General features: G+C 42.5%; 1 protein-coding gene across 4 annotated transcripts in view; it reads left to right on the plus strand.

Annotated features, from left to right (window-relative positions):
- The window catches only part of RALGAPA2 (Ral GTPase activating protein catalytic alpha subunit 2), a 1,327,630-nt gene that overhangs the window by 36,876 nt on the left and 1,275,517 nt on the right, over window positions 1-15,237 (plus strand). For all 4 annotated transcript variants that reach the window (XM_029593760.1, XM_029593759.1, XM_029593761.1 and 1 more), the window contains exon 2: window positions 10,754-10,864. In XM_029593760.1, the coding sequence (XP_029449620.1) occupies window positions 10,754-10,864 (111 nt within the window). The remainder of the gene's footprint in view (window positions 1-10,753; window positions 10,865-15,237) is intronic.

Consider the following 15,237-nt stretch of genomic DNA (forward strand, 5'->3'; position numbering starts at 1 on the left):
AGACTGAAGGGGGACCCCTGCTGGCTGCAGGTTTAGTGCCATGCTGGGCATGCCCAGTAGGTGCCGTCAAAGTTCTAGAAACTTTGACAAAAGTGTTCCGTGATTGGGCTCCGTCCTGTAATGTCACCCATATGTGAGGACTAACATCCTGCTGTCCTGTGAGAACACCTGTTACAGGTAAGCAACATTTGATTTATCAGCATGGAATAAGAGACTAGAACATAATTGCTGTGCTGGGTCAGACCAAGCTCTCTCGAGCTCAGCATGCTGTTTTCCAACAGCCAATCCAGGTTGCAAGTACCTGGTAGATCTGTTACTCCCTCCCAGGGATAGCAGTAGTTTTCTTTAGTCTACTAGGCTAATAATGTTATGGACTGTTTATCCAAGAACTTGTCCAAGCCTCTCTTAAACCCTGCTATACTAGTCACCTTGATCATGTCCTCTTGTAACAGATTCCGCAGCATTATAGTACACTGAGTAGAAAAAACACTTTCTCTAATCTGTATGACATTTGATGGTCAGTTTCATGGAATGTCCTGTTTTAATATTATTTGAAAGAGTAAATCATTGTCTGTTGTTTACCCATTCCACCCTACTCATGATTTTATAAACTTCCAACATGTTCCCTCTTATCCATCTTTCCAAGCTGAAGAGCCCTAACCTGTGTAGTCTCTCATCATAGGGGATATGTTCCATTCCTTTTATCATTTTTGTTGCCCTTCTCTGCATCTTTTCTAGTTTTGCTATGTCTTTTGAGAAGCTTTAAGCGGCTTGTAGTCCCTGCATTCTCATACAGCTTTGGAATATAGACTGATCCCATAAGCATATTGAAAAATTGGATGTAAAAACAAGTTTTTTAAACGTCTGAGGTAGTAATTTATAAGAACCAATGTATGCAGAGTTTTTATGTTCCTAGAGCTGAGGGTGCCATAGGTCCTATAGAAATAGATTACACCTACAGAGCTACCATTTGGACATGGTATTGACAGACCCAAATGTCAAAACAATGCTGAAGTACAAAAGCGAACAGCAGCATTGGTCTCAGTCTTTATGCTTGGACAATCGTTCCAGTGACCAGAAGGAATGACTAAAATTTCACCAGTGCACAAGGGAAAAGAAACAATGTGAAAAACAAGAACTCTCTCTTGATTATTAAAAAAAAAATAAAAATAAAAAATCAGCAAAGAGAGAACTGGCAGAAACACAAGTGCAGTGGGAAGTACAGAGTTCAACAACTTTACATAAATCAAAATTTGACATAGTGGCTAAAGCGAGATGAATTTAAACCTTGAGAAGAGAGCTTGATAATGGTAGCTGTGAATAGTGGACTATGGAGAAGATGGTTCACCACCAACATAGAAAAAAATGATAAAATGTTCAAATTCAAATTTTGAGAGGGTCACTCTGCAAATCCTGAATCTTCTGAGGATGTGTCACCTGGTGTTCTGTCCTCCAGCACGGACTCCATGAAGAAGCCCTATGGGTTGAAGTGAAGGAGATTTGCTTTTTGATGTGAAGAAAGGACCCTAGATCTTTTCTCCTCTTCTTTATTATCTCCTATTTTCCTAGCGTGTAGCAGATGGACTCAGGACTGATGGGTATAGTGTACTCCTGATAGCAGTTGGAGACGGATCAGATTTCAATCTGACATAAGCCCTAGTACATATACCCCTGCAGGAAGTGCAGCTCTCCAGTATTTTCCGTCTCCATAGCAGTTAGGGACTCTATGCACACTCGCACAGCGTTATAGTAATTTTACCAATGAAAACCAAAATAAGAAGAAATCTTACCTCTACAGACGAGCCCCGCTCTCCTGCGGTGACACTCTTTGGGTCCCTCCCCAGTTGAGAATTCCCGAGGTGATTTCCACGATCCATCAGAGGGTAAGCCTTGGTCCGGTGGCCGACCCTCGGCGGGGACCTAGCCCCCGACATCTGGTGAGGCTGAGAGGCAGCGGGTGCAACTTCGAGTGTGGCGGTGAAGGTTTTTTCCCTCTCCTCCCGCAGCCGGAGACCGCCCGGAATGAGACCGGGAAGCACTGAGAAAAGGTAAGGTAGAAATCTATTTAAAAGTCTCCGGTCTCTGAAGCTCGAGGAATCGCACAGGTCGCCAGCCAGCACCAGTGCCACCTGGTTGATCTGCCCTAGCAGGGCTAGACCCCGGTCAGATCAGAGGGTCCTCCCACATGGAGACCCTCCGAGGTGGTCGCCATATTGTCTGCGTGGTCGCAGTCTCCATTTTGATCTGTTCGCCGCCCTGTCCGCCGTTCCGATCCATGTGCACAGAGGTGAGCCGTGCGCACAAACACCTTGTGCACACAACATCGCGCGCCCAAGTACCGTGCGCACAAGCGACGTGCATAGCCACACGCTTACTGTGCCGGGCGCATAACTTCAATCTGTGCGCATAACAGCGCGCACGTCTCCCTGAGCACGCACCAAACCTAAGCGCACAACTTCGACGTCCCGGAGCGCACAACTGTATCTTACGCGCTCAAGCCATGGCACCACTGGAAAAGAAACTCAAAGCCCATGGCCTTTGCCCAGCATGCCACATTAGAGCTGCACAGCATGAGGAGGCCATGGCCCTGTGTATACAGTGTGAAGAGGCCCTAGGGGATCCAACTCATGGCCTTCCCCAGTTGGTACCAGGTTCCAGCCTCTCGAGCAGTACGCCGGACCTAGCATTGCACAGCGGCCCCCCCCCCCCCCCAAACGGGGCTCCCCAGGGACATGGCGCTCCATAGTCTAGACCCAGCATCTATCTCCTGTGTGGAATTCTTCAAAGGTCTGCATACCTTCGTCCACATGCAACCGGAGCCTCCTATAATATGGCCACAGGCTCCACCAGAGGACCTCCTCATCCCGGGACCCTCTATGCCCAGGGAAGTAATCTCACCACCCAGAAGCTCCACCTTTGGGGGATACGGACAACTCTGATGAGGATTCAGAACCCCTGGAGGAAGGGGAGTAAAACTGAGGAAGGAAGGAATCCGCGTGCACCCTTATCTAGACGATTGGCTGATCAGGGCGAAATCCCCAGAGGAAAGCCACCAGGCAACCAACAGAGTCAAAACTCTACTGAAGAGCCTGGGTGGGTGGTCAACACAAACAAGAGCTGCCTGCAGCCCTTCCAATCTCTAGAATACTTGGGAGTCTGGTTCGACACCAAACAAGACAAGGTCATCCTGACACAGATAAGGAGATCAAAACTGATGACCTAGTTACGAACCCTGTTGAGCGAACTTCGCTCCACAGCATGGGATTACCTACAAGTCCTCGGCCTCATGGCATCCACACTGGAAGTAGTGCCATGGGCACGAGCTCACATGAGACCCCTACAATGCTCACTACTATCACGATGGAATCCACTGTCCCAGAACTACACCGTACGTCTTCAGCTCCCGGACAGAGTTCGGGCTCAGCTACGATGGTGGCTACAAGAAACCCATCTGAGCCAGGGAACGAGACTATCCTCACCAACCTGGATCCTACTCACCACGGATGCCAGCCTACGAGGATGGGGAGCACACTAACCGCCCAAGGGCAATAGAACAAAGAAGAGTCGGGATGGAACATCAATCGCCTAGAAGCCCGGGCAGTCAGACTAGCCTTCCTAAGGTTCGGTCACAGACTCAGAGACAAAGCAGTTAGTCATGTCAGACAACGCCACAACAGTGGCCTACATCAACCATCAGGGAGGAACTAGAAGCCAACCGGTGTCTCTGGAAATAGACCACCTAATGTCATGGGCGGAAGTGAATCTTCAAGAGATCTCTGCTGTCCACATCGCCGGGAAACACAACGTTGCTGCGGACTACCTCAGCAGAGAAAGTCTAGATCCAGGGGAATGGAGGCTGTCGACCACAGCATTCCAATTGATAGTAAACCGGTGGGGAACACCAACCATGGACCTCCTGGCAAACTGGTCCAATGCCCAAGTACCCAGTTTCTTCAGCCGCAGGCGGGGAACCCCAGTCCCAGGGAATATATACCCTGGTACAGACCTGGCCACAGGATACTCTGTTATACGCCTTCCCGCCGTGGCCCCTATTGGGCACAATCATCCACAAGATAGAACACCACAGGGGACCAGGACTTCTAGTGGCCCCGGACTGGCCAAGAAGACCGTGGTACGCAGACATGCGAAGACTGCTGACAGGGAGCCCTCTTCCGCTACCTCCACACAGAGACCTGCTCCAACAGGGACCGATCCTCCATGAGGATCCAGCTCGATTCTCTTACAGTCTGGCCATTGAGAGGACTTGCCTTAGGAAGAGCAGGTACTCGGGGGAAGTAATTGACACCCTACTCAGAGTACGCAAGTTCTCCACATCCCTAACATACATAAGGATTTGGAGAGTATTTGAAGCCTGGTGCGAGGACTGCGACGACATACCATGCTCAGTCAAAATTCCTGCCATTTTGGAATTTCTGCAGAACAGCCTACAGAAGGGATTGTCTCAACTCCATCAAGGTACAGGTGGCCGCATTGTCATGCTACGGAACCAAGAGCGAGAGCGGCAGCATAGCCTCTCACCCGGATGTCTCCTGCTTTCTGAAAGGAGTCAAGCAGATCCGACCACCCCTGAAGTGGCTGTTGCCTCTTTGGAACCTCAACCTGGTCTTAGATTTCCTAGCAGGAACCGCCTTCAGACCTCTTCACGGTCTGTCTCTCAGACTATTAACACTGAAGACAGCCTTCCTGCTGGCAGACTGTTCGGCCAGTCGTATATCCGAGCTACAAGCACTGTCCTGCCGAGAGCTGTTCCTCAGACTCACCCTGGGAACCATCCATTTACGTACAGTTCCGTCGTTCCTCCCCAAAGTGGTATCTCACTTCCATCTCGCTACCATCGCCAGATGAGCATAAGAATTCGGAAGAGGCTCGAAGTCTACGCCATCTCAGTGTCGGCAGGCTCCTAGTCCAATACCTGGAAAGATCGGAATCCGTACGAAAGACGGACAATCTATTCGTCTTTCACAGCGGGAAGAAGCAAGGGGAAGCGGCCTCACAAGCAACCGTAGCTTGCTGGATCAAAGAAGTCATCAAGGCAGCCTACGTAGAAGCAGGCAAGCCACCACCTTTACAAGTCAAGGCCCATTCTACTAGAGCCCAGGCAGTGTCCTGGGTGGAAACCAAGATGCTGTCACCCGCCGAGATCTGCAGGGCAGCGACATGGTCCTCCATCCACACCTTCTCCATGTTTTACCGCCTGGATGGTTCACGCTTGGGAGGACACAGCATTTGCAAGGGCAGTACTAAGTGGGTCACGGGCAGCCTCCCACCCGGTTCGGGAGTAGCTTTTATACATCTCATTGGTCCTGAGTCCATCTGTTACACGCTAGGAAATGGAGAAATTACTTATCTGATAATTTCGTTTTCCTTAGTGTAGACAGATGAACTCAGCATCCCACCCACGGCTGCCGTTACTCATGGAATTCTCGGGAGACATCCCCGGGAGCGAGTGATTCACGGGATAAGCCATGCTTTCCTTCATCTAGGACACCCATCCTACTGGGTGTCGACGTTTCTTGGTTGAGGGCACTGGCGGTCTCCAGCTATAACCAATTCAACCAGTTCAAATTAATCAAGTTAACCAAGTTATAAAGTTAATCAAGTTATTGAAATTATTCAGTCATGCATATATCCACAATGCTTTTCGAGGAGAATGTTGAAGAGCTGCACTTCCTGCAGGGGTATGTATACTAGGGTTGATGTCAGATTGAAATCTGATCCGTCTCCAGTTGCTATCAGGAGTACACTATACCCATTGGTTCTGAGTCCATCTGTCTACACTAAGGAAAACGAAATTATCAGGTAAGTAATTTCTCCAATCTTTCAGAGCCAGGAATAAAGACCAACTCAGGATTCACCTTTTGTGCAATCAGTGCTTTCCACCACCACGTGGAAGGTAAACCCATCTCTGTACAGCCTTTAGTTTTTTGTTACATGTGGATCTTGCTTCACTTGATTCCTTTCATTATTCCTTCTGCAGAGTCTTGGGATCTCAACGTAGTATTAACTCAGTTGATGATAGCTCCCTTTAGGCTAATAGACTCTTGAAAAGCTGAAGTATCTGATCTGGACAGTCATCTTTTTCGTTGTTGTCACTTTGGCCTGCAGAGTCAGGAAGCTCTGGCACCTAGTGACTTATCTATTGGATACCAAGTTCTTTCACAATTGGGTGATTTTTAAGCATATACTTATAACAATCACGTTGTATCCAAAAGTTTATAATCTTTAGTAGCAGTGTTATTCTTATGCCTCTTATGACTTTTTTTTTTTTTTTTTTACTAATTTCATAATGATATAGGACCTTCATACACACCCGCGGTTGGCAAGTATACAACGTGTGCTTTCACCGCTAGGGGTCTTTCTTTAATCATCGGTCCATTACACTATATTTTCTTATTTTGTTTTTTGCAATTTTTCTTAGTTTTGTAATTATGTTTTTAAAATTATGGAAATGAGTACTTCCGTTAAACTTGCGCCACCGCGCTTTGGAGTCCAGAGTCCAAAAGTCCGACGTGGCCACGTTTCGCGAGCCGCTGCTTCAGGCACTTATTGTTATAACTCCCGACACTGCTGTGAAAAATCTCCGGATGCTCTTTAATGGAAAAGCTTCCAACATTCATCAATTTTATATTTTAGTAAAGGTCCATCTCATCTTTATTACTAAAGTCAAAAACTGTTTGTTATTCATGCAATAGCTACATATTAGCTTACGCTGCACATCCTAAAGAATAATGGGATAAACGTGGGACAGCAAGTTTAAGGGAAGTACTCATTTCCATAATTAAAAAGAATAATTACAAAACCGTAAGAAAAATTGAAAAAAAACAAACTAAAATAAGAATAACACTGCTACTAAAGATTATAAACTTTTGGATACAACGTGATTGTTATAAGTTTGTTTGGTCGTTGTACTTCGGACGAATTGATACGATTATATGTGATTTTTAAGCACCCGTCTTTTCCTACCTAAGATAGGGTTGAACTTACACTTTAACCAATTATTCTTCTAACATTTTTTCACAAGACACATGTACATAAGGGTGAACAAGTGCTACAGAGTTTTGAGTACAAGAGAGCGCTAGCCTAATATTTGGAGCAGACTGAAGCACTTAAAAAATCCACCCAAATGTTTGTTTCTTTTGACACCAACAATCCTGGAATTGCCATTGCTGAGTGCTCACTTTCTAGTTGGCTAGCAGATTACATTTCTTCTGTTGTGCCCAGGCAGGCCTGAATCTGGTGGGTCTTGTCAGAGTCATGGCAGAGTTGGTAGCCCATTAAGATTTGGCCTCCATGGGGGACATAACTTAACATAAGAAGTTGGCATACTGGGTCAGACTGAGGATCCATCAAGCCCAGCATCCTGTTTCCAACAGTGGCTAATCCAGGTCACAAGTACCTGGCAAGTATCCAAACATTAAATAGATCCCATGTTACTAATGCCAGTAATAGCAGTGGCTATGCTCTTAGTCAACTTAATAGCAGTTTATGGACTTCTCCGGCAACTTATCCAAACCTATTTTAAATCCAGCTACACTTACTGCCCTAAGGACGTCCTCTAGCAACAAATTTCAAAGATTAATTGTGTGTTGCATGAAAGAATTTTCTCAGATTTATTTTAAGTGTGCTACTTGCTAACTTCATGGAGTGCTGCATAGTCCTTTTATTATCTAAAAGCTTAAATAACTGATTCACATTTACCTGTTCTAGTCCTCTCATGACTTTTATAGACTTGTACCATATCCTCCCATGCTGAACAGCCTTAACCTCTTTAGCCTTTCCTCATAGGCTAACCATTCCATCCCCTTAACCATTTTGGTCACCCTTCTCTGTACCTTCTCCAGTGCAACTATCTTCTTTTTTTTTTTTTTTTTTTTTAAATGTGCTAACCAGAATTGCACACAGTTTTCAAGGTGTGGTCTCACCATGGAGCAGTACAGAGGCATTCTGACATTCTCTGTTTTATTCACCATTCCTTTCCTAATAATTCCCAACATTCTATTTGCTTTTTTGACTACTGCGGCATACTGAGCCGACCCTTTCAATGTAGTATCTACTATGATGCCTAAATCTTTTTCCTAGATGGTAATTCCTAATATGGAACCTAACATTGTTTAACTACAGTATGGGTTATTTTTCCCCTATATGCATCACCTTGCACTTGTCCACTTTAAATTTCATATGCCATTGGGACACCCAATCTTCTAGTCTTGCAAGGTACTCCCACAATGTATCACAATCCACATGTAATTTAACTACTCCGAATAATTTTGTCATCTGCAAATTGATCACCTCACTCGTCATATATCTTTCTAAATCATTTGTAAATATATTGAAAAGCATCAGTCCAAGTACAGAGCTTTGAGGCACTCCACCATTTACCTTTTTTACTGACATAACTGACCATTTAATCCTATTTTTTCCTGTCTTTTAACCAGTTTGCAATCTATGAAAGGACATTGCCTCATATCCAATGACGTTTTAGTTTTCTTAGAAGCCTCTCATGAGAGACTTTGTCAAATGCGTCTGAAAATCCAAATACACTACACCTACCAGTTTATCTTTATCCACATGTTTATTAACCCCTTCAAAAAAATGTAGCAGATTTGTGAGGCAAGACTCCCCTTGGGTAAATCCATGCTGGCTGTGTCCCATTAAGCCGTGTCTGTCTATGTTCTGCAAGTTGGTTCTTTAGAATAGTTTCCACTGTTTTTCTCATCACTGAAGTCAGGCTTACTGGTTTACAATTTTCTGGATCACCCCTGGAGCCCTTTTTAAATATCTGTGTTTAAATTGGCTACCATCCTGTCTTCAGGTAACGTGGACTATTTTAATGATAGGTAAGAAATTTTTATTAATTGGTCTTAAATTTCATTTTTTAATTCTTTCATAACCCTGGGTTGTATACCAACTGGTCCAGGTGACTTGCTACTCTTCAGTTTTAGTCTGGCTGTTTACATCTTCCAGGTTCACTGTGATTTAGTTCACTTCATCCGAATCACCCTTGAAAACTGTCTTGAACTAGTATCTCCCCTGTATCCTCATTAGTAAATATGGAGGTAAAGAATTCATTTAGTTTTTCCATGTTGGCCTTATCTTCCCCAAGTGTCTCTTTTAACTCATCAATCATCTAATGGTCCAACCGACTGCCTTGCAAGTTTCCTGCTTTAAGATATATTGTGAAACATTTTTATTATGAGATTTTGCCTCTACAGTCAACTTCATTTCAAAATCTTTTTTAGTCTTTCTTATCAATGTTTTACATTTTAACTTGACTATGCTTTTGCCTATCTCCTTCAGGTGGATCTTTCTTCCTGTTTTTGAAGGAAGCTGTTTTTATTTGGCTGAAATAGTCTCTCACCTTGCCTTTTAACAATGCCAGTAATTGTTTAGGCCTTCCTTCCACCTTTCTTAATGTGTTGAATACATCTGGACTGTGCTTCTAAGATGGTATTCTTAAACAATAGCCATGCCTGTTGTACACTCAACCTTTGCAGCTGCACTTTTCAGTTTTTTTCTATTTTCCTCATTTTATCAATTTTTCCCTTTTTAAAGGTTAGTGTTAGAGCTGTAGGCTTACATATTGTCCTCTTCTAGTCATTAGATCAAATCTGATCATGTTACCTGCAAAGCTGCTATGTAGAGTTCTCTCCACACATTCATGTCACACTATTGATTGGATAGGTACTCCTAATAGGTTTGGCTAGTCTGTCCCAAGGGTCTCTTTGAGGGATAGAACACATATCCATCCTTCCAGGGCCTGGGATTTTTTTTTTTTTTCTTTTGGTTCTAGGCTTCCCCTATTAAAAAGACAGAAAATACAAAATATGGCTTGTTGCCACCAATAAAGGATTTGCCTGTTGGCACGTTTTCAGGTTTTCCCTTTTTTTCATTTGGTGCAGTCTATGGTTGCAATTCTGTTAAGAGTTTTAGAAAACAAATTAAAACTTTCTCTTTTTAAGCTAGCTTATTTTTCGCTGCTTAATTTATTTAATCTGACTTTTATATAATGATGGGTTACTTCCTTATTGTTTTAATGTGATTTATTTTAATGTTTTAAATGTCTTTGGTATTTTATTTTTTAGTTAATGTTAAGTCTTCACGATTTTGTATGTTTTTTTATGATTATGTACGTTATTTTGTTCATTGCCTAGGTCTTTCTGTGTTAGGTGATTCACAAATCCTAATAAATGTAAAATGAAAATGCTGCATATTCCCCGAATGTGAGGACTGCCATCCTGTCGTCAGAGAAAGCAGAGTTGCTTCTGTATATCAGGTGTTCTCTGAGGATAGCAGCTTATTGGTCCTCACAAAACCTGCCCACCTCCCCTTGGAGTTGGTTTCTCCAAGTCTAAGCTAAAGTATAGACTGAAGGGGGCCCCTGTGTAGAAGTAAAGCATGTTGCAAATGCCCAGTAGGTCATGCTTAAAGTAAAACTTTGAAATGAAATACCATGCCAGACTCTATCTAATGATCTCACGCATGTTTGAGAACAGACATCCTGCTGTCCTTGGGGCATACTTAGAGAAAAAACAGAGTTGCTTATCTGTTAGTACAACAGTATCTTTCAAGGAATGACAAATTTTATTAATATGTATTTTATTGCTTAAGAACTGTTACACTTCACATTGGTACATTAAGCTGCTGCTATAAAATACTTTTGACAGTTACTTTTTCCAAGTGTCTCTTCCTTTGTTCATGAACTGTTTTTTGGTTTTTTTTTTTCTTTTTCTAGATAACCTGGAATGGAGTGAACTAAAGAATTTCTTTGAAGCCAATTATTCTCAGATTTATTTTATCTTCTATGAAAATTTCTTAACACTGGAAAGTAACTTAAAACTAAAAGGTAGGATTTTTTTAATCCTTTTATTTTAATTGAATTTCCATTCACTTTTTATAGCCAGACTTGTTGTCAAGTTGATATTGTACTTCAAAAAGGTACTTGTGGAAGAAAAATTTAATATGATCTCATTTGAATGTTCCACTTGTGTTCATATACACACATTTACATTTATTTATTTATTAAACATTTTTATATACAAGCTGGAGGGCTAGATTTGCTGTTTAAGGCTTTACCTGTAATGTGTATTTAGAACTGGGCTTTTACAGTTCAGATTGCAGCATGGTTGACCAAAGACCTAGGGATTTTTCCCCATTCTTTGTGGAGAGCAAAGCTTAGTAAATTGTCTTCCATAATTCTGTGTAAATACATGATTCCAAACATGATTAAGTAATTGTTTGTTTATCCTGTTTAAACATAGAAACATGATGGCAGAAAAAGATCATACAGCTACTCTACAATCCCTACTATTTTTTCAGAGATCACACTTGCTTGTCCCATGCTTTCATGAATTCAGATACTTTCTTTCATCTATTTTCTTATCCCTCTTTTCCGCTCCATTACTCACTTTCTTCACCGCTCTCCAGCACCCACTGTTCTTTGACTACCTCCCCCTACCCTCACTGCTCACTCATACCACTGTGGCCTTCCCCCAACCCTTATTACTCACTGTCTTGACACTTCAGCAGCTCCACATAGCTTGGTCACTTTGAGCCATGCGGTGCCTATATTAGTGCACTTCTTGGCCTTCATCATGAGAACAGTGTTAAGGAAAATTGAGATGCACACTACCCACACTTAGTGCCGTTCTTACGATGACAGCTGACACGAGCGAGAGTAGAGACATCGTAGCATGCGGCTCAGGAGCTGCACGTTGGCTGGGAATGGGGTTGTGACCCAGAAGAAAGTTATGAACCTAAGGGCCTTATTTTCTAAAGCTATCGTAAGGGCCTTTTCTCTGCCTATTTCGCGCCCAATAACTACACCTTCTATGGTGTAGCTATTGGGCTTGCTGCCGGCTAGCGCAGGACCACCCCCCGCCCCTCATTACCGCATTTTTTTTCTAAAGTACCACAGGCCTGCGATACTTTAGAAAATGAGGCCCTAAGTTTGAAAACCACTGTTATAATTGATCCTGTAACTAGTATGCTTCAATCTGCATCTAGTTTTAAGTACCCTATTAACAGCACCTCTTCTTTGCATGCTATTCTTTTGGATGGCTTCTATCATATCCATATCTTACTCTTGCCTTGTGATGGCAGCCTATAGATTTTTGTGCTATTTTCTTCACCTGCCGTTTTGTATTATTTTATTGACTTATAGATTTCACTTAGTCCCCTTAGGATTCTTCAAGGCAATCAAAAGTAACTCAACTACTCCTTGCTCAGTTGCTCCTCCTCCTTTTTACCTACCTGTACTTTGAAAATAGTATATCTCAGTATGTTCACTTCCTAGTTTTGATTATCACTAAACCATAACTCAGAAATTACAACTACATCAATATCATCTTTCATAATAATGTTTTTTAGGGTACTGGTTTTGTTAGGTAGACCAAATATATTTGTATATATGGCTTTCCAATATTTTGTCCTACTTCCAAGAAAGAAGAAAAAGGAAAAAAAAAAAAAAAAGGAATTGCAATGGTCTCCCCCACTACCACTGGGCCAACTTCCTACTCTCCCCAGGCCACAGTTGGCCAATTTCTATCCTAAAAATTAATCTACTAAATAAAACTAAAATTGCTTCTTTATCCAAATGACTTTCGTTCCATACTTCAGTCTTTAATTCTAACCATTCTAGATTACTGTAATTCACTCTACCTAGGCCTCCCTGACTATATTCTACATCCTCTTCAATTAATCCAAAATTGTGCTGCTAGGTTACTTACCAATACGCACCGCAGAGAACATATCACTCCAGTTTTGAAACAACTTCACTGGCTACCAGTTCGTCAATGCATTCAATACAAATTTTTAAGCATTATCCATAACTTAATACATAGTGCATTATCTATATGGTTGGGTTCTTCCTTATGTCTCTATCAGCTCCCATGCCAATTAGGTTCAATTGATAAAAACTACTTACAAGTATCAAATATCAAAACTGCCAGGTTATACTTAACTTGGAAACGCACCTTCTCCATAGTGGGGGCCCACACTCTGGAACTCATTGCTGAGTGCCATCAGATTACTGACAACTAAGAAAGATTTCAGAAAAGCTATTAAAACTTATCTATACTCACTTGCTTTAGCTCATTCCCACACATATAAAGGCCTTTCTTTCTATCTCTATAATGTAACGTAGTAGCCTTTCCTCTCAATTTTTATTTTGATCCTTTTATGTTTGTTGTAATGTCTATTTTATTTGTCAAAAAGCAAATCGGAAGCCGATCCAGTTGGCTGTATTAGAGTAAAAACAATAGGAATCGGATGATCACACGAAGCCCTTTATTATGTGCCCGACTCTGGCCGAGTTTCGCTCGTAGAGCTGCCTCAGGGGCAATTCAATTGGCAGGATTTAAAAAATGCCTGCTGGGCTGCTGTCACATGTCACACTGTCACAAAATCACGTATAGATATACATTAGTTCCTGCGGATCGTATTGACCATCATTCTGCAGAATGAAAACATAAGAACATAAGAAATTGCCATGCTGGGTCAGACCAAGGGTCCATCAAGCCCAGCATCCTGTTTCCAACAGAGGCCAAACCAGGCCACAAGAACCTGGCAATTACCCAAACACCAAGAAGATCCCATGCTACTGATGCAATTAATAGCAGTGGCTATTCCCTAAGTAAACTTGATTAATAGCAGTTAATGGACTTCTCTTCCAAGAACTTATCCAAACCTTTTTTTGAACCCAGCTACACTAACTGCACTAACCACATCCTCTGGCAACAAATTCTAGAGCTTTATTGTGCGTTGAGTGAAAAAGAATTTTCTCCGATTAGTCTTAAATGTGCTACTTGCTAACTTCATGGAATGCCCCCCCTAGTCCTTCTATTATTCGAAAGTGTAAATAACTGAGTCACATCTACTCGTTCAAGACCTCTCATGATCTTAAAGACCTCTATTATATCCCCCCTCAGCCGTCTCTTCTCCAAGCTGAAAAGCCCTAACCTCTTCAGCCTTTCCTCATAGGGGAGCTGTTCCATCCCCTTTATCATTTTGGTTGCCCTTCTCTGTACCTTCTCCATTGCAACTATATCTTTTTTGAGATAAGGCGACCAGAATTGTACACAGAATTTGAAGCTTTTGTCGGCGTCACTTATAGTGAAAGTGGACAGTATTCAAGCAGAGTATCTCAGCCACATGGTCTATCCAGGAAAATGTTCTCTTTCTCAAGTAGCTTTCGATCAGATTGTGGACAGGTGGAGAGTCGCAGTGATTGGTCCTATTGTAATTGTCAAAAATGCAAAGGCATTATGGCTTTTTTTCAGCCGAAAGAGGAGGGACTGTTATCTCTCTAGAATCGATGCTCTGGTACAAGTTTGACCATTATAAGCACTTCTGTAAGTATTTCCTCTATGGCCCATGATAAGTCAAGTGCTTCAGAGAATTTCAGATCATCCAGCTCTAGTGATTCTGGTAGCTCCAGATTGGCTGAGGCGGTCTTTGTTTGCAGATTTTAGATGTTTGTTACATAGCAAGCCTCTGAGGCTCTTGTCCAAAAAGGGGTTGCTGTCGCAGGGTCTAGTTCTCCACTAGTATCTGGATTGATTTTGTCTTACAGCTTAGCCTAAGAGGTCATGTTTAATGAAAAAGGGATATTCTGAGCAGTGGTGTCTACTCTTTTTTGAAAGCTAGGAAGTTTCCCATTTCCTTAGCTTAGTTGTGAGTTTGGAGAGTATTTGAAGATTGGTGCACTGCGCATCAGTGTAGTCTTTGTAAAGCTTCACTGCTTCTAATTCTGGATTTCTTACACGAAGGTCTTTCCAAGGGTTTGACTCTTAATTTCTTGAGGAATTCAGATTGCGGTTCTCTCATATTACAGGGTATGTATATTGGGTAGGCCCTTGGCTTCACATCCAGATGTCTCATTGTTTGACGTGCATAGAGCATATTAGACTCCTGCTAAAGTTTCCTGCCAATCTTGAGATCTGAATATAGCATTGTCCTTTTTGGCAAGGTCACTCTTTGTGTCCATCAGGGCATTTCCTTAAAGTTGCTAATTTGAAAACTGTTTTTCTGTTAGCTATTAGTTTAGGGGCGGATTTTAAAAGGAGCGCGAATAGCCTACTTTTGTTTGTGCTCCAGGCGCAAACAAAAGTACGCTGGATTTTAGTAGATACGCGCGGAGCCGTGCGTATCTGCTAAAAACCTGGATCGGCGCGCGCAAGGCTATGGATTTTGTATAGCCGGCGCACGCCGAGCCGCGCA

Source organism: Rhinatrema bivittatum, chromosome 3 (genome assembly GCF_901001135.1).
Source record: "Rhinatrema bivittatum chromosome 3, aRhiBiv1.1, whole genome shotgun sequence".
In the NCBI taxonomy this organism is placed as follows: domain Eukaryota; kingdom Metazoa; phylum Chordata; class Amphibia; order Gymnophiona; family Rhinatrematidae; genus Rhinatrema; species Rhinatrema bivittatum.